Genomic DNA, 20549 nt, shown 5'->3' with positions numbered 1-20549 from the left:
TTTGCAGTGTGTGGACGTTGACTGATTTGCACATTTAAACTACTGAACCACTGTGTTTCACGCTACAGATTTTCTCAAACGACGGTCAGTTCAAAAGCCGCTTTGGTGTCCGCGGCAGGACCCCGGGGCAGCTGCAACGGCCGACGGGCGTGGCCGTCCACCCCAACGGTGATATCATCATTGCCGACTATGACAACAAATGGGTCAGCATCTTTTCAAGTGAAGGCAAGTTTAAGGTAAGTCAGGCTTTACAAATGCGGACAAAATGCGCTGAGCACAATAAGAACAAGGTACATTATTATCATGTGGGTCGCTTCCATAAACAGTTGTATTAAATTGTACCTTTAGAAGTGGACTCATTCAGCTGTGACTGTGTTTAGTGATGCAAGCTGCAGAACAGGTGGACCTGTTAAGCTGTGTGCCCCATCTTAAGTCATTTGCAATTTTCACATCCCATTTTCACATTTCACGGGAATTAAGAGATGCCCTTGCGGTGCAGATTTTTACTTCCCTTTTCAGTCTGTGTCAGTGTTCAAGCGTTGATGCTGAATTATGAAAGAAATCTCACATTTTAGCGTGAAAATTAATTGTTTTAGCCTTTGCAGAGTGTACGTCCCTGTTAGTTGTAGGCCTTCCGTCAAACACTGTCACAAAACTATTTACCACACTTTTAATGTCTGTAGTGTGTGTGTGTGTGTGTGTGTGTGTGTATTATGGGATGTTTTTTTAGTTTACTTTAAGTCCAGTTTTACTCTTGTTCTTCTCCAGAACAAGATTGGCTCAGGGAAGCTGATGGGCCCCAAAGGCGTGTCGGTGGACAGAAACGGCCACATCATCGTCGTCGATAACAAGTCCTGCTGCGTCTTCATCTTTCAGCTCAACGGCAAGCTGGTCACCAAGTTTGGTAACCGAGGCAACGGTGACAGACAGTTTGCAGGTACACTCAATGGTAATATGTGCACTGCCCCCTACAGTCTCTATCCAGCCGGCTCACACCTGCATGTGGAACGAAGACGCGTGCCAAAACAGGACCCATAAAGATGCTGTTATCTTTTCAATCTGGACGGTTTTCAAAATAATAAATAAGACAAACCCAGTTGAATTTTGTCACATTGGTTTGAAACATACGTTTCATGGATTAAATGGTCATTACATATTAACTCAACTGTCCTAAAACAGCATGTGGCAGCACTGATTATGGCATTAATATTTTAACACATTCTCCATTTTTCCACCTCTTTTCATTTGCCATTGAATGCATTTGTCTGCTCATTAACTTGCATGTCCCGTAAAAAAAAATAAAAAACACCTCAATGTCGTTTCTGCTTCTGTCTGATTCTGACAAGCAGCTCTTATCTGAGACCTCATTGTCTTGTTTTTTATTTGTTCAGGCCCTCACTTTGCTGCTGTCAACAACAACAATGAGATCATTGTGACAGATTTCCACAACCACTCAGTCAAGGTAAGTGTAACAGTGTGTGTTACAGGTGTACAAAGTCTAGGCAAAGTCTGTTTTTACTTTGTTTACTGTTTACACAATGGCTCGCAGCTTTTCTTTGTAGTAACTTCAGATTATCGTCTTCATGCTGTTAACCTCTTGAAAACCAAAATGTTTCTCCAAAAGGTGTTCAACACAGAAGGAGAATTCTTGCTGAAGTTCGGCTCTAACGGTGAAGGCAACGGCCAGTTCAACGCCCCCACGGGGGTGGCAGTGGATGTGAATGGAAACATCATCGTGGCAGACTGGGGAAACAGCAGGATACAGGTCAGAACAACAAGTCTGATGCAGACTTTTTGGAGTTTGCACATTTTAAAAACTCTTATTTTCAAACGTCGGTCAGTGTGAATCGTCCTTATTTATGAAATCATTCTAATCATCTCTCATTTATAAAACTTTTGTCTTCTCCAGTAGAAAGTGAAATTAAACTTCCTTGTTCCAAAACAATCTTCCCACTTATACTACTGATCACGTTTTCTTCGGCAAACAATGACAAATTAACAAATGAAACTTTTAGTAAAGTAATTACATCCAGTTCTCCAACAAGTATGTGTGTGCCTTACCACACTATACTAAACTATTAATAAATGAAATGAAATGAGAGACAGAGCTTCTTCTGGTTTTATCCCTCTTTCAGATAGAGAGAGATTTTATATGTCTCTCTCTCTCTCTCGCTCTCTCAGGTGTTTGATGGCAGCGGTTCGTTCCTGTCCTACATTAACACATCAGCAGACCCGTTGTATGGCCCGCAGGGACTCGCCCTCACCTCCGACGGACACGTCGTGGTTGCAGACTCTGGCAACCACTGCTTCAAAATCTACCGCTACCTGCAGTAGCGGCTCTTTCTCCCTCGGCACACGAACTGAAACTGTGCAGTGTGTGTGTGTGTTAACACTCTCATATACTGATGAGTACAGAGCGACCGGCAGACTTGCACTCATCTGCGCACCCGTTCACCTTTGCATGCTGTCGTCGTGCCATCTGTTCAACTGGTCTCCACCTGCGGCATCACCTCTGACACTGAAGACAACGCAGTGGGTTATTTATAGCTCGAGTGTGAGGATCTGTGATGATTCACAGACCGCTGCTGCTGATTGGTTCTTTGATTAGGCGCCCACAACCTCGTTCACATTCCATCTTGACTGAGCTGATTTGGAAAATAAAACTTTAGTACTGTACATATGTTAGATATTTGATTTTTTTGTGATGTGGCGGGAAAACTGGAAAATAATTCTGTTGCACTTGTTCCTATAAATACTGGTTGGACACTGTGTTAAGTAAATAAGTACGTTAGCCACTTGAGAAATAATGGGGATTCTATTTATAGTTCCAGTACGAGCAGCTTCCTGTTAAATGCTCTGAACAGCCCTCACATTTTGCCTGTTCACTATAAATGAAAAATCTTCCACCTAATATAGGTAGCAGGGTATTTTAGAGCATGATTAAGCATCTCTGTGCATGCTGTTTTTACTATTAAACACCAGAAAAGCTGCTGTGTACTACATAGAAATCTATTTCAGGCTGATACTTAACTACATCACCGAAAAGAAACTTTAAATCTAAGCACTGCTTCAACAATACTTCTGCCTCTATGTGAAAATGACAAGTCAGTGTCTTGTGTCTTCACTTTGATAGCATGTTGATAGCTTCCGCTTAATTGGTTTTACAAAAACACGCCCTGTGTTTGTGTGTGCAAGACAAGTGTGCGTGTGAAGGTAACGAACAGAAGCCACATGATGTATTGACCTGCAGTATAATCAGCTGTGTGTGTGTGTGTGTGTGTGCACGTGTGTGAGTTTGGGTGTGTTGTGTATGAAGCCTCTTGACATTTTTCGTCTTACAATATGCTGTGTTTACGTGCAAACATCTTGCAGTTTGTTGCAGAATTGGAGCAAATGGCCACAAAGCTGAGAATAAACTCAGTGAAAGGGTTTGTTTATCAATCTAACAGCACCAGGCACAGAGCTGCAGAACTGGGATCACCTTCACTCCTTAACATGTGTTTTCAAAAAAATCTGTAGAAATACTAACGACTTGTATTTTAGGAAAACAATATTGTATGTCCTCCAAAAAAAAAAAAGATACGATATGTTGTTCAACAGGTGTACTTAGGTTAATAAATGCACTATGCTCCTATTAGAAAGCCTTAGTCAAAATCTGTCTTTAAGCACACTGTTTTCATTACTTGTTATCCTGAATTTGGTCATTCATTTTCTACACGATCCTTTTAAATTATTTGTTTTCCATTGTATTGTTTATATTTGTAATGCCAAATGGAATTAAAGTGCCCACAGGAAAAAAAAACAACAAAAACACTGCATTTCAGTTTGATTTTGTGTATGTTGTTAGAAGCTGCATTTATTATTAACTACTTTGTGATGATATTAAGCTGTTTTTATGAAGTGTGAGTAACATCTATTAGTTTGGAAATGTACATTTTCGTGATGCTACACTAACCGGCCCTGGACACGTCCCTAATTGAGCGATGTATTGCACTAGAGACTGCAGGGGGCGCCAGAAAACCACAAACCGAAGACAACGACATCGCTCCTCCCCTTTAAAACGTTACGTTGTCTTCAAATGCAGTCGGAAATAAATAATCAAAATGGTGGCGAACGTGACAGCTTTACGTTATACACATACTTGCACCACACATGGTTTAGAAAACTATGCCGAATTAACACTATATCGATGTACGAGTTTTACTAACTCACATTACGTTAATGCGATAGTCCGCTGACTTAGACAGAATTCATTATACATTCTCATACAGCCTCATAGTCAGCAAGCGATCAGGTTCGGTGGAAGTAACGAGGAACAGTGAAGGCAGCAGGGCCAGGTGACAGCCTTCCGCGGGAAATTCAGTACTGCCTGCCTGTTGGAATTACAAACATAACAGCTCTATTTAGCATCTTACAACCCATACACCTTAAACCTGAGCGGCAGTCCTGTTTGCTGGAACAGCCAACATAACAAAATGGTAAGCAGAGTTCACCTTTACCTTCAGCTAATGCACTTCAGAGACGTGTATGTACAGGCTGGCATTACTAAGCCAAGTTAGCTCCTAGCTGCTAACGGTAACATCCGCTTATACACCTAGCAACCCGTTACCACTGTACATATCAGGGTCTTCCACTCATTGACTCTCAGGAGGGAAACACAATGTGCATAAAACTGGACCAAATTTTGTTGCCCATTGCTGGTGTCCGTAACATATGTTGCTACAACAAGAGCCAGCACAGCCTGTATTCAACATGTATATATCAAAATGCTGAAAGTGGTAGCTATTCATTTTGTGACATGTTCACGTTTTGTATTCTAAATACTCTAAAATCCTCATGTAGCGTCCGCTTCCACTTGCCTGTCATAACGTTGTTGTGTTATACAGAGGCATATTAGCTGCTGTTACTGACATGAATCCAGGCCTTATGATATCTCAAAATGTTAATCTGTTATAGTCAAAGAAGAAAGGACTAAGTTTGGAGGAGAAGAGGACTCGCATGATGGAGATTTTCTTTGAAACGGTGAGATTTCCCATTGCAGGTGACCACATAACAGTTTAATCCATACCAGTGTGACATCTCCTGTTTGTACTGTCTTGATTACATTGTGACTGCGTGGATCTGAAAGCTAATCACTGAACTTACTAGTCAGTATTGTTATGTGTTTTGTTTTCTTTAACACCATATGGAAAAGCAGAGTGTTGAATTAATGCTTCCTATGTTGTTTGCCCTCTTTTTGTTAAATAGACAAAAGCATCCAAACTGCTTCCACTCGAAATATAAATATGCTTGAGTGATACTGAAATAATAATAAGAATAATTTAAAAACCTGAGAGAAAAGTCTTTTGCTGCTTTTCTCTCTCTTTAATACACCCATTCTGCACACACAACCCCACAGCCCTGCAAAGTCAGATTAGACCGTGTTAAAATGAGGTGAAATGAGATAGGCTTGATGGATTTCTTTTCCTGAAGTTAAAAAAAATGTAAGTCCTCGCAAAGGAAATCATTTTGAATAGTTCATGATTACACACATTTAAATAAAATGAGGAAAAATAGAGAAATTATTCTACTTGAATTTAGAGTCTCGAACCTCGAAAGTGTCGAGAGTTAACTTTTGTCATGATTTGGTGTGACGTAAATAAAAATTGAACTGAATTGTGTTCTCTCATTCTCTTTGTAGAAAGACGTGTTTCAGCTGAAAGACATTGAGAAGATCGCCCCTAAGACAAAGGGCATAGGTGAGGAATAAGCCACAGTTTGAATAACGAAATATCATTAATTTTCTTTTAAAATGGGTTGTCCTCGCATGTCCAGCTGGTGGGTAGAAACATCACTCAAAACATGAATGAATGAAGGAGTTGTGTCTGAATAGGAAACACTCAAGTGATTCCTAAAGGGAAAACATAATGCACAAAATGTCTTTGCCATTTTGCTTTATAGCACATTATGCTCATACTTTCACAGACGATACTGTTTGCATTTACCACACTGGCCTCATAATAAATAAATAATTCATCCTGTAAATCCACAGATATTTCTTTAGCAACCAACTGTGAGACCTTCCCTCGAGTGTATTTTAGTTGGATCTGTTTGTTGTATTTGCTGTTTCTGTTAGTTTTGTTTCCTGAATGGCGAGCAAATATTCAGAGTTATAATAGCCGTGCTTTGGTTTAGAAAATTATTTAAATCATTAATAGAACTGCAGTGTGCTTCAAGAGTAGCAAATGTAGCAAAACATACATGAACACCAAATAAGGTATCTTAAATAAAATGCCATCCGTTTAGTTATTTAAGACCACGCAGTCATTGTCAACAGCCATTGCACCCTCATACATTTAAATCTCCATGGCAACTACACTTAGGACTAGCAGTTGCTATCTTAACAGTATTTAGTCTGCATAAGCAGAACCAGACCTGTCAATGGCAGTAATCTCACAGTGCAGAGAACTGTTGAAAGCTTTTAGTTTTTAAATAAAACATATTCCCCTCAATGTCAACATGGAGCCTGACATTGTGGGTATAGAGGGATTTTAAAGTGCTCGACCCCGCAGAGGAACGAAAACTGTGTTGTTTATGTTTGGATTAACTGAGGAGGGGTTTTGTTTTTCTTTTTTGTTTAAAGTGAACATTAATCTGGAGAAAGTGGATTGTGTCTCTGTGATTAAAAGCACATGTTTTTCACCCCCTTACTTGGGCATGATGTAATTACTGAGTGATGGGGGGGAAGGGGGGCAACGAGAGATCTGCACATGTTCCTGTGGGAGAAAATGTGAGAAAGGGGCCAAGAAAGTGATCTCAGCTAGATCGGAAAAAAAACTAGTAATAACAAACTGGTAACTATTAGAAGGCAGAAGGCACAATTTAAATTTGGAAAGGCCAGAAGAGAGTCAAAGGACAGGAAAAGACAGTTCTGAAGTCATGCACATGCAGAGGTTGGCTCATCCATCCGGAGTGTTTTTAATTTTTGATCCTTGTTTTTATTTTTGCTGCTTTTCAACATCCTCTCAGGACTCAGCTCAGCCTGTTACGCTGTGGATAAGCTCTTTCAGTTTCACAGTGGACCGGCTCTGCAAATGTGTGGGAGTATCACGTTTCACCGCTGACACTCTTCAAGATGGAACTCATGTTCTATTACATCCTCTCATGCGGTGTTCTCTCAGATGAGCAGCAAACAGGCAGAAAGGCTGCAGATGTGTGGGTTTCATTTTGTGAACATTTGAGTGGTGAGACTTAGCAGCAGTAAAAATGAGACCTGGTGCTGGCTTTAATTTTTAATTTTTATCTTTTTGAAATCCTTTGTTGAACACAATGTCAGATACATCTTTTATTACCTTGAGTCTGCTAAGCTTGTAACAGTCACACCTCTGTCATAAATCAGTTGTCAAATTGGTAAACTACAAACAGTGTAATCTCCACATGGAGAAGGCAATGTTATGATAGAAAGAAATAGAGGAATTTTTGAATATCAAAGGTGTTTGTCTTCTCCCTCCCCCTCGTTGCTGTTTTAAGCTCCAATGACTGTGAAGGATGTGCTGCAGAGCCTGGTGGATGACAACATGGTGGACTGTGAAAGAGTGGGAACATCCAACTACTACTGGTCCTTTCCCAGCAAGGCCCTGCACGCTCGCAAGCACAAACTGGAGGATCTGCAGCAACAGGTGAGGGGATTCAGTTTTAGTCAGAAAACAGTGACCTCATATCTCAGAAGTTGCAGATATCGCAAAACAAAGTACGGCTCTGTAGCTCAGCATCTTCACAGTTTTCAGTGAAAGCACACATTATGACAGGAGAATGTTGTTGTTTTCTGTCAGTAGACTTTGCTCGCTGTAATTTACTGTAAATGAAGTCAGCATATGATGAGCACGGAAAACACTTCTGGTAACAGAAAATGCAGATGAGGTGATTACAGTCAAGTTCCTCTTGAGTATGAAATTGAAAAAAGTTGTTAAATTCAATTATTGTGTTTTTCTTTCCTTTAGTCATGGTTTTTTTTTAAAAGATAAGATCATCCTTTATTAGTCCCATAACTGTGAAATTACAGTTACAGTAGCAAACAGATATAGAGGGTGCAAAGCATGCAAGGATAAGGGAAAGATGTGCAATTTAAAAAGAATAAATACACAGGAAACAAGTACCTGCAGCTGTACACAGTACAGAAAAAAAGACTGTTCACACTAGAGTCCCTCAAGTTATGATTAGTGGATGGATTAATTATTGAATACATTACATTACACATTATTCAGACAATTTCCCAAATAGAAAAACGAGAAAACAAAACAAAATAATGAATCCAAATAATAACTTCAGACTTGAGAATCTCTCATATCTTTTAGGCTGATGTGAGAGATTTGCTTTCATGGAAAGAAATGGTGCTGCTCGTCTTTGAATTTCTGTGCATCTGTTGTGTCCCACTTCCCTATTTTGCTGCATGGTAGACAGATGGTGTGAGGGAGGTGACTCTTCGAGAGAATTTTGGCCACCAGATTTGTGGGACAGAAACTGACTGCTGTAGAGCAGCAATCTGTCACACATAATGATGTAGTAATGCTACAAGCATTACAGCACACAGACATCGATTATTTACCATAGACATCATAGTGTGAGTGTGATGGTTAAAATCTGTCTTTTCAGCACAGCGGTGTAAGTTTCTGTTTGTGATGTGATGACTTAAAAAACTGTGGTCTGTTGGCTGGATAAAGTAAGTCGCATTTCAGGAGATTATTGACTGCTATTGACTGACCACTGAGAGCACCAGGAGAATTTTCCTGGTGACATAGCAAGTAGTGTTTTTAAAAAATGCCAAATGAAAAGGGTAAATCAAAGAGAAAACAACTTCTCTCTTATGAGGAAATACCAAGAGCAAAAATACACTCCAGACACTCCTCAAAAATTTATATAAAAACATTTATTCCTTAATTATGGAAGTTTGCTTGACTAAATGTTGAAACTGAGGACAAAAGTAAACAAAAAAAAGAAAAAAAACTGTTTATTGTGGTAAACATTAAACAGAAAAAATATTTCAACAAAACTCTTGGAGTATATGTGCTTTATTGAATGGAGAAAATGTGCAGGTTGGCCTGCGCTGATGTTAGATTCCCAGCCTGAATTATTATCCCAGTCCACTCCTGGTCTCAGTAACTCTTTTATCACTTCAAAGTTCTGTGTCAGTCAACACTGGTGATGATTTTAGGGCAGAATTTGAGAATCTATTTTCCTTGGTAGCAGTTTGGTATCAAGTATACCTAATGGAAAACTCATTTTACTTTCAAGAGCTCTCAAGCAAAGCAGAGGAAAGCGTCTCTACAAAAAGCTGTGGAAAAAGCCAAAGAGGGACGTCAAGATACAGTAAGAATATTCTCATATGCTTCCCCACATTGTTTGGAAAAATATATGTAATTCTATCGAGCAGTGATCAAATAAAATGAATAATGCATGTTAACAAAGATGCGGAAAAGTGATGTGTGTGTGTGTGTGTGTGTGTGTGTGTGTGTGTGTGTGCAGGAGGAAAGGAGCTCTCTGCTGAAGGAACTAAAGTCACTGAGAGAGGAGCGAACTCAGCTGCAGGCCGAGTTGGAGAAATACAAGGAATGTGACCCAGAAGTGGTTGAGGAGATGAGTGAGTACGGATTACCTGGTTGACTGGTTTTTCAAAAAGTCAGGTTTAAGCATTAGCATCACTCCAGTCACCCACAGTCACTAACCAGAGAACCCTTTGTCACCTGGAAAATGTAACTCAATCCAGTATAGCAAAAATAAACTCTCATTTTGTGGAACTTTAAATGTCCAAATGCTTGAGATCATGTTGGATTTTATTATAATACAAAGACATTATCTATTCTGCTTTTCTCTCTGCAGGAAAATTACAGCTGCTTTATTATTTCTGAACACAACCTAGAAAAAAGGGCTTTGATGTGTACAAGCAAAAAGCTCCACTGTTTGATAAGTGTTTAATCTGGAACCGGTTCTCAATTCCTGTCCCTCTTTGTCATTATTTAAAATGGATGAAATGGGAGAATATTTGTACACCGTTTGTTTTTATTCAGGTCTTCTTAGTCAACGGAAAAACACGACACGACGTGCTGCTTGCCCGAGAAACAAGAACTGTCAGATATATGCACACCTGTAGTTAGACCCCTTGTTATGTAGAAAGATGTTTCTGCATATTTCCAGTGTTTCCACCCTTAATTGAAAATGTCATTTTACAGGCATCACAATTAGCACAAAGAATGCCTCACAACTAATTTTCCGTTTAGACGTGAGGTTTAAAAATAGACGTGTCGAGTAGATTGGTAAGAAGTAAGAAAACGGTTAAAACCGAGCACATTTTATTCTATAACATTAAACCTTGTTCAAAAAATATTGTGTACATTATAAGAGCCATTTGAAACCATTCTTCAATAACATCTGAGACACTCACACAGTTACTGATGATGTTAGCATCAGTAACGGATGCTTTGTTTTTTGTATAGGTCACGTTTGACAAGAAAGACATGTTAAGTGTAATTTAAGTGTAATGTAAATGAGTACTGTTGTGGCCAAACTTAATGCGTAGACGAAGGAGTAGCGCAAGTTAAAAATTTGTGTTACTCCCTGTGTGGACACAAGCACTATGGACTGCGTTAAAGGTGGAGTGATTCTGGAGAAAGGTAGTTGATTGTCGCTTTCCCAGGTCGTCAAATATGAGCATTTTGGATTGGTAATGAACAGCATCAGCAGAACTTCTCCCATTTGTCTGGGACATTGAAAAGAGAAACTCTGCACTGTTGTCATTTTTGTTTGTGAATTGATCACCTCGGAGGCATAAGATTCCAAAGAATCTGACAGCTTGGAATCGGCTCTCAGCTGCGTCATGACATTAACAACGTGGTTAAACGGCAGCTCGAGTGCAGCCATTTCACTTGCTGATTTGTCTTGTGCGTATCTAACAAGGTTGAGTCGGTTGTTGTCACTGGATTTAAAATTTTGTACCGACTGCTGAAGCAGACTTTTAGTTAGCTGCTGTAGCTGAAATCTTTGAGTAATTCTTTGTTTGAAAAACGTCACAAGAGAATATGATCAAATCATTTAAACATCAGGTGGCTCATTAAGGCAGCTGCTGCTTTTTTGGGTTTTTTTTGTTTGTTTTGTTTTATTTTTTTTTTTGCATTCAGTGAGGATCTCTTACTAATAAGAAGAGACGGAAGAGTTGTGTAACATACAGGAAGCAAACCTGTGCACTGGGAGCTGAATAATTTCATTGCAGCCTCCCACAAACTGTCAAGTGATATAAATAAAACCTTGCTACAGTTTCTGTTCAGCACATCAATCATTCAACACAGAGATAGGTGCATTAATGGAAAAGACACAGAGACAAACCGGTAACCGGTGCTGCAGTGAACTTGGCACTGATCAAAATCACCTGCTCAGAGTACTAAAAAACACAGACAGGAAGTGGAAAAACATACTTTACACCCTCGAATTCTCTCTCACACATTTCCCTGAACTCTTTCAAATCTAACAGAGGAGGTGCTGCTGCTCCTCTTGCTCCATTGCTCAGGCGCCTGTGCAAGCCAGTAGGAGGGAACAGTGTGAACTTTCTGCTGAATCATTTTCTGCTGAATCAGAGGCATCTTCATTCTGCACTTAAGACCTGCATGTCAGTTTTAATTGTGGTCTAAATGAGCCTTGTAACATTTGATATCTCAGCCCAAAGGGTTTGGAGTTAAAAGCTTTTTTAAAAAAAACAAAACAAAACAAAACGCAAAGGCCGTGTCTTATTGACACACCTCCACAAAATGCACACAGCTTTTAGTGGTATTACAAAAATCCTCACCTGTCTTGTGTTTGCAAAGGGTGTCTGTTAATTTATGTACACATGACGTGTGGTGTCATAAAAATATCTGCTCTGTTTACCTGCACCTCCCAGTGTTTAACCAAGCATGCATTTGGTCAGGACAGTTTTGCTGGTTTTTTTTCTCCACTGCAGTGTGACCATATTTGTCTGGTATCCTAACAATCTCAAGGACACAAAGCACATAACTGCTGACTAATTTACTTGCGATCCAGATGAGACAGTTTGATGTTTTGAAATTAGCTGAAAAGAAGTAAATCTTGGGGCTCAGGTACATAACCAGTTAAGAGCAATCTAATCTAAATCTCAGTCTAAAGTTAAGGTAATTCATTATTAATTAATAGAATTAATTAATTCACTCATGATCAAATGTCTATGTCGACTCTGTTGTTCGGGTGACTAAGTACTATGGATGCACTGTGTATGATGAAGTATACTGAGTATTTGACACAGTACATTTGTATAACCAAGGCCAGATGTCTCACAAAATTTAACTATAAAGATTCTTAATTTGGATTGACGTGTAAATGTAAAGACAAAGTTAAGATCAAGTTAAGATTTAAAAAAAAATTACAAAATCCAAAATGTTCTTATGTTCTTATTTTTATTTGTATCCCAGAGAAAATAACTTAGTGATCACATTGTTAGATCTTCTGCAGAAACTCTGGTGCCTGTTTTTTAATCTCTGCAACAGCTGTTGGAGTTCCAGTCCAATCCCCAGGAAAGGTTTTTTTTTTTTTGTTTTGTTTTTAACTGCTGTCCAACCAGAGTCTGAAAGATGTTATTTTTCCTCTTGAAATATTAACAAACGTAATAAAACATTAAAGTAGATTTCATTGAAGTATTAAACGTTAAGCCGTACTGGTCGTATGATGTTGTTGTTTGAGCATGAAACGGAGATACTGAATGTTTGTCTTTATTCACAAGTGGGTTAAGAGGAGTCCAGGGCCTTCCTGTCTATAAACTGACATCTGTGTGAACTCTTGTGTTCACTCTGTGGAAATGCCCTCTGACTTGTGGCCGTAGTCTGTTTTGATCTGTTAAAATTAGATGCCCCAAACTCTCACTACTTCAGGCTTTCTCCACTGTCAGTTGAAGCTAGGCAAAATTTCAGTCTCTCAGCCATGTAAATGATCTGATTTGACTTGTTGGTGTGTGTGATAGACCTTGGACATACAGATATTACATAAGGCACCCAGATTCAGTAGATAAAGCCAACAGTATCAGTGAGACAAAGAAGACGCTTATGTATCATTGTTACAGATAACTGTCTCCCCCCTCCGTGAAAGTTGAGTTGAGCGCTGAGAGTTGTGTGCAGCTATGTGCAGAGTCAATGTCATGGTGTTATGTCTACTGCTGAGGGGCTTGGACTGATCTTGCAGAATGGGCTCAGACCTGTTCCTGCAGATTGGTTTCAGAGGACATCTTTAAAGCAGATGGCTCATGTGGAGGAATATAACCAAGTACATTTACTCAGTTACAGCATTAAAACAGTAAAATTCTACTTACATAGTTATGCTTTAGGAATCATCATCTTTGGTGATATAATCTATTATAGTCAGTAGCCATAGCAAAGTCCAAGCTTCCTTTCCTGGACTAAAGTGTATTTTTTGAATAAAAATCACCCACTGTATTATCAATATTAAGTGCAGCAAGAACACCGTTTACCTTAAACTGTCATCAGGGGTGTGGCAGTTGTACAAAATGTTGTGCTTGTGATATTCACAGTCTGCAAAGAGGACACACGCATCATCACAATAAATTGTGATATGTAAGTTTAAAAAGAGCTAGACTTGATACTTAACTGGGTCAAAACAGCCTGTTGTCCTGGTGGTTTTCTGTCCATGTCTACTGGGTTTAATGGAGCATTGCATTGTTGCTCAAGTGATTTTTAGAAATTAAACTTAGATATTGTAATTTGGAAGTTTTAATTGTAGAATGTTAGTCAGAATACACTCCCAGGCTGATTTAAAAACTACCAGAAAAGATAAAGAGTACTTGAACCCTGATAATACTTTCAGCACTGAATTATGAGTGCTTTTACTTTGTATTCTCAAAGAACATTTTGATAAAAATACTTCTGTACTGAGAAGACAGTTTCAGTGCATGGCTTTCAATTGAATTGGAGTATTTCCAAGTAGGGTAGTGCTTTGACCTAAATAAAAGATCTGATTACTTCTCTCACCACTGATTGAGACTGCTGCAACGACATCATTACACATTTGAACATTTTGAAGATTTGTAAACCCATATCTTAAAAGATGAAGGGCTTTACTTTCTTAATGCTGTCTCAGCACCATCAAATCATTCAAGAATGAAAAGTAAGGGAACCTTTGCATGGCTTACTTCATTTACTTTACCTCTGTGTACATGAAACCAGAACAATAGTACTATTCATTATATAGTAATTATTGCATATTGGATTTCTTTGAGATGCCTTGTGCTCTCTTATGCTTCGCTGTGGTTGCCACACCCATGAATAACAATGAACTGTTATGGCAACAGGTGGGATTAAAACCACCAAACACTTTGCAAACCCAACAGAAACCAAAGTTTAAACACATCCATATGAGTGCTGCTCAGTTATTTTTTTTTAGTGGTAGTGCCTAGACTAAAGAGTTTTGATTTAGGTTGAATGGGTCAGGTCAAAATGTTTGACAATGGTTACCACACCCATAGATAGCAATAAGCTGCTGTGGTTACAGGTGGAGTTAACAATCTCCAGACATGGGAAGGGCAGAATGCACCTCAAAGAAATCACAGTCTGTCACACTATGTGCTCGGTGGGTGTGACCCTGTATATTGAAGGGAATCTATAAAATTATGTGGATTATTTATGGTTTTTGGAATTATTTTAGATTCTTTACGTGCTTCTTTATTGAGTAATGAGCCTGTTTGGTGGTGGTCTCCAGGTCCATCAGTCAGAAGTTATTCAGTGCCTCCCCCGTTTCACTATCATGAAATCTTGAAATGATCTGGAATGGAGATAGGAATGAAAAAATTTCGCGTTTGTATGTCACTATTGTAACAATGTTACAACGCTGAACGTTGCTGCTGATAAAGCTTGCTCTTCCGATTTTCATGAACTTCCTGGGATCGAGCAGAAATCTGCCGAACTGCCTGATATCAGTCACTCTGTCAAAATACTCAGTATAGTGTGAGTCATGCTGTAAGCCTATAAAAAATCAGGAGATCCTGCAGATAAAAGCAAATGAAAGAAGAGGGAGAAGGCCAAGAAGCAAATCACAGCCAGAGCTCTCTGTGTGTCAAAGTGTGGCAAACAAACATTCGTTCATCCTGTCGATGTAATCAAGTTAACTACAAAGTTAGTAGCAACAGCAGCTGCGAGTGTGCTCACCACGGCGTTGTTATCGCAGCGTTATCTGCAGCCACATGTATCTGATGCATGTTGATAATATGGTAGGGAACAACATGTAGCTTATGCTTGTCAGACATTTCCTTTAATGTTAATGCAAATAAAGTAAAATAAAGATTGTTCACATGTCCAAATCAAGTTTTTTTTTTTTTTGAAGACGCGTCTGAAGCCCAGGGTCAAGTCACCATTATGTGCTAGTTAAGTGTGACTTGAATTCAAGTTACAAGTCCCCAGCCCTGATTGAATGTAGTCTTTTCAGTCAATCTGTGTAAATAATAGTAATGTGAATAATAACTCACTCTTAACACACATTGCAGCAAGGATGTATAATACACATATTGATCATACTTTTTCTTTTCTTTTTTTTTTCAGGAAAGTCAAATGTTGTAGCAAAAGCTGCTGTTTCCAGGTGGACAGGTGAGTCTTTTTTTTTTTTTTTTTAGTACATACGCATGTAATAAGTCTGGAATAAAATAATTAGTTAACTAATCAATTGGTTGATAAGCAAAAAGAGAATCTGAAACTGTTTTGATCCATGTCTTACATTATAGTAAGTTGAATATTTTCGGGCATTATTGAGGTAATATTTTGACATTCATAATTAACTCTTGTTGGGAAGCTTTTATTACAGTAAGTAAGAAAACATTTGTCTGGCCTTTTCTCTGTTCTGAGAGCAGGTCTGTATTACTGAACATGTTGGGTCAGTAATACAGACAAGCTATATAGGCTAGCCAGTTAATTTAACACTAAATGAAGCTAATTTTTGAACAGGCTTACTAATAAAACAAATATTTACTGACATTACAGTGGTACTATAAATACACTTAACACTGACTAGACAGTAGAATATTCTGAAATGTGAGATGAGAGAGAACTGTATAATCAATTATAATAGTAGGCGACAAATTTTCTGTTTATCAGATTAAATGATTAATAATCCGTGCAGCTCATCATAAGTAGCAGCCTTCGTCAAGATTCAGCAATACAGTTGTTGAACACTAAAGAAAGCTGCCTCTGAATACTCAGTACAAAAATAACTTAAGAATCTCTGTGGCAGGACTTTCTCCACTGATTACCCTTTTTAAAGATGTCAAATTCATGAAGCACAAACTCTAAGGACACTTAACCTCCTGGCAGTCAACACTGCATTCTAAGCACCTTGGTGAACCAGCTGACCTTTGGGGGGGCAACCAGCCAGGCCTGCAGTGTTTTGAGTCCTCAGGTCAACGAATTCAGATGCCTCTTCCTCCTTCCTTCCTTTCTTCCTTCCAGCAGTGAGCATAAAAGTTTCCTCACGGTGTTGTGTACAACTTCTGCCTTAAATTAAGTACAATGCGTTGTAACTACCAGCTGTAACCTCCATGTTGCAACTAACAACACTATTTTGTCACTTCTCCCAATTGACTGTCAGGACGTTTTGAGCATTTCACCTGCATATTGTTATATTTTAAGTGGCAGCCATTGCAAATACTGTGATTCAGATTTTATTGACTTAAGCACTTGATAAAATAGGTGTTAATCTACAGGAAGCTATTTGATTTACTTTGAGCTTGTCTCATAAATCAGTCACCTTCACTTCAAAGAAACTGACTAAAATAAAATGCAGTATAGAGTAAGCATTAGGTCATCGCCATGTCTCATTACAGTCATGTAAGTATGTGAGTAACTTCATTTATATAGCACCTTTCAAGAGACAAAGTGCTTCACAAAAGCATTAATGCGTAAACATACATGGAGACATAAAACACATCAAACCAATTCTAAACAAGTGGATTTTAAGCGTTATGAATATTGTCTAGGCTACTGGTGGATGTATAAGCTGATGTGTGAATGAAGCACAGTCAGATAAACTGTGCATTCCCTTATGCACTTGTTGGACGCTATATACACAAAAGTATTGGGACACCTACCATTACACCAACAGGGGATTTCAATGACATTACATTATAAATACATGGAGGCTTTGCAGCTATAACAGCTTCCACTCTTCTTGGAAGACTTTCCACAACATTTTGAAGTGTTTATGTGGGAATTTTTTCCCCATTCATGCTATAGAGCATTTGTGATGTCAGGCACTGATGTTGTACAAAAAGGCCTGGCTCGCAATCTCCATTCCAATTTGGGCCAGTCAAGTTCTTCCACACCAAACCCATCCAACCATGTCTTCATGGAGCTTTCCTTTGTCCACTGGGCCACAGTCGTGCTGGAATAGAAAACAGCCTTCACCAAACTGTTGCCACAAAGCTGGAAGCATAACATTGTCCAAAATGTCTTGGTGTGCTGAAGCATTAAGATTTCCCTTCACTGGAAGTAAGGGGCCGAGCCCAACACCTGAAAAACTGCCATGTACCACACCTGCACTGAATAATAAAGAAGTCTGTCCCAATAATTTTGTCTATATTGTGTTTTATGAATGACTTTCTTTTACATCAATGTATTCTCACATAATCAGGATACATTCACCAACACACATTATCAAATTCAGGAAATGGTTTAATTTTAGATTATCTGTCTTGGTTACTGTTAATACTACAATCTATATGATGCCTTTAAGTCAGTCAGTTTGGCCGATATTCTGCCTCCTCTTGATAGTTGAGCGAAGGTGCCCGAAATGCAGATAAAAATGAATGAAAGAATGCAGTAAGTAAAACAAAATTAAAACTAAGCCTCAACAACTTGCTAAAATTCCATCTCACACACAGCACATGTTGATAAATATATGGTATCAAATCTGTACTCAACAAGATTTAACATAGACTGCCCCCACCCTCATTCAGACCCATTATGATCCATCACGTTCTCCCTAATTGCCCAAATTATTTTCAGGTCCGGGAGATAGATAGTCCCTGGTGGGAAATTCTGTTCTGGAAATAACAATCAAATCTTCAGCCAAAATAACTCAACTTTCACCAAAACAGCAAGCGCTTCAGAGCAGTGAGACAGATGGTTTGTTCTTGGCCTCAACCATGATTCTCAAGTCCAAGAATATCCTCAAAATCCCAGCCCGACTGTGGTATCTATAATACTATCTAACACTGACAGGGCAAGTGCATCAGTATTTTTCAGTTCATTAAACAAAGCTTTGGATTTCTGTTTTCAGACAATGTTTTCTCCATCAAATCATGGACAAAGAAGAAGTTTGCCTTTGATGATAGCCGCATTGATAAAGCCTTTGGGATTCCTGAGGACTTTGACTACATGGACTGACTGCCAGCATTTTTTCCCCAGAGTTCACAGGCACAGCAAAGGAAAAATAAGTGTCTAATCTCGAGTTTGAAGGTAACAGACTTTGTCTCAGCAGTTCTACTTTATGTTCTGTGTATTGTAATGAAAATAAAGGCCCCAGGCTTCAGGATTTCAGGATGTATGATCTGTGGTGGGCCTTGAATAGGAATGGATATCAGTAAGTTTTGCTGTGGCAGATGGACACTACCAGTTGATATGTTGCTTTGATGCAACCCGAGAAGAGAAGCACCAACCATTAGTGGCTGTGAAGGGCTTCTGTGGTTAACGCAACCTAGCAGTCTGACTTTTGGGACACCTGTTTGCAGGAAAACTGAGAACCCCAAGTTGATGATAGAAAGGAAGCAATACTTAACACATCTGTGTAGCCAGGGAGCTAATTTGTATGGTTTAAACAGATGATTTGGAATCAAATGCTTGTGCATTTTTTGACTGACAGGAGAATTAAATTACGGAGGATACCTTTTGAGTATGTTAGGTCTTCAAGTTCTGTATATATTTAATGTATGTTTACTTTTTGCAGAGCCTCTTTTCTTGCAAATAAATTATCCCTATGAGTTTTACAAGTTTTTTCTGTGGATATATTCCTTACAAAACCTGGGGTGCAGTGTACACATGTATTTATGCTATCTTTTGTGTCTTCATTTGTTCAGACATATCCACTGGATTGTTGCAAAAATCTCCCAAAAGCAGCTTTTTTTTTTTTCCTTTTTCTTTTTTTTCTCCAGAATTGCACACCGACTTTCTGTATGAACAAACGAAGAGTACTGTTGTCATGACATGCCTAGAATGACTATTTGCTCTGCTTCTTGTCCTCCCTTTTTCTCTGACAAACCAGATGCAAAACAAGTAGCTGTGTGTCCTGTTTTCACTCAATGACCTAGTTGCCAGTGTGTATGGGTGTGTTGATTTAAATTTTAGACGTGCTCAGTGCTTGTCTTATGCATCAGTTTAGTCATCTTTCCATTAGATGTTGTGTAAACATTGTAACTTCTCTATTGATTCATTACTTGCTTTTTATTTCTAATTTTCTGAGTGCAAGTTATTTTTATCTGTAAGCCATTAAAGAAGAACATGTTAGTATTTATGAGGTGGATTATACTTAAAAAAAAAAAAAAAAGACGTGCCCTTCCAAACATACTGTGGTCCACTGAATGAAAGTGTTGGCATGCTTCCTAATACATGAATTCATTAATCTGTACCGATGAGGATAATCTGCCATTAGACAATGTGCAGATGCAAATGTTAGTGCTGTTAAATTTATTGTGGCAACCCTAAGCTCCTAATTAGAAGTGCACTGGTGACTGCAACAAAACTGATCCAGCAAAAAGTAATGCTTAAATGCTTGGCTGCAGTTTTCTTTGGTAGAACTGACACACCCACTGAATAGTAACCTGAGTGTAGATTCATGTGTGTACCTGCCCAACCTGCCCCAACTATGATTCATAAGACCGACGTGCTGGATGTGAAAGCTTTAGTGGAGGGCATAGTTTTACTGTCACTAACTCAAAGACTGCCATTAATTGCAGCTTCTTTGGTTAAATGTTTCTTGTCCTCTCAGGAGATCAACAAAGCAATATTTATGCTGACTTAGAACTTATACTAAAAGTAAAGGCCCAGAGGACATGTGTAACACTGATACATACATTACTTTTATTGCATGTAACATATGCTCAAAGTTCCTGACATTTGTTTAAATACAGATAGATTTTTACTAATTTAAGTTAAATTAAGAGTACCAACACAATGCAAATGCACTGAAGCACAAGTAGTGGTTCTGCAGAACAATTACTCAGCCTCCATTACTGATTATAGATTAATTATTGGATTGTTAATATGATGAATCAATGCACAAGTAGCATTTTAGTAACTATTTTTATATATAATTCAGTTGTTACATTGGCCTCCCTCCAAATGGTCACTAATGGTTAATGGAAGAGGAAAGAAGAAGAACAACAACAGGACTCTAATTTGTCTTTAGAGAAACATCAGAAGAATAAAGGAGCCCCACCACTGACATATCTTTACTAACAGTCACTGAGCCCCACCTAGACACTTAAATTATTTGTAAGGGGTCACAAGCCAAAAAAGTTGTGAAAC

At 38.7% G+C, this 20549-nt stretch overlaps 2 protein-coding genes across 6 annotated transcripts in view; both read left to right on the top strand.

Moving 5' to 3' along the window:
• trim2a (tripartite motif containing 2a) overlaps positions 1-3802 on the top strand; it is a 30037-nt gene extending 26235 nt beyond the window's left edge. For 4 of the 5 annotated variants that reach the window (XM_046417996.1, XM_046418024.1, XM_046418005.1 and 1 more), the window contains exons 8-12: positions 69-236; positions 769-949; positions 1392-1462; positions 1625-1765; positions 2182-3802. In XM_046417996.1, the coding sequence (XP_046273952.1) occupies positions 69-236; positions 769-949; positions 1392-1462; positions 1625-1765; positions 2182-2334 (714 nt within the window). In that variant the 3' untranslated portion in view covers positions 2335-3802. The remainder of the gene's footprint in view (positions 1-68; positions 237-768; positions 950-1391; positions 1463-1624; positions 1766-2181) is intronic. The other variant, XM_046418033.1, reaches the window with a different exon arrangement.
• Positions 3803-4189: 387 nt separating this feature from the next.
• mnd1 (meiotic nuclear divisions 1 homolog (S. cerevisiae)) lies at positions 4190-19004 on the top strand. The gene is made up of 8 exons (XM_046418045.1): positions 4190-4478; positions 4957-5022; positions 5681-5738; positions 7510-7658; positions 9271-9345; positions 9502-9616; positions 15579-15623; positions 18307-19004. The coding sequence occupies exons 1-8, from the start codon at positions 4476-4478 to the stop codon at positions 18411-18413; spliced, it is 618 nt and encodes a 205-aa protein (XP_046274001.1). The 5' UTR covers positions 4190-4475; the 3' UTR covers positions 18414-19004.
• Positions 19005-20549: the final 1545 nt, after the last annotated feature.

Source organism: Scatophagus argus, chromosome 2, assembly GCF_020382885.2.
Source record: "Scatophagus argus isolate fScaArg1 chromosome 2, fScaArg1.pri, whole genome shotgun sequence".
NCBI classification, from domain to species: Eukaryota; Metazoa; Chordata; class Actinopteri; family Scatophagidae; genus Scatophagus; species Scatophagus argus.
The sequence above is the reverse complement of the archived record's forward strand: the minus strand, read 5'-3'. Positions and strand labels throughout refer to the sequence as shown.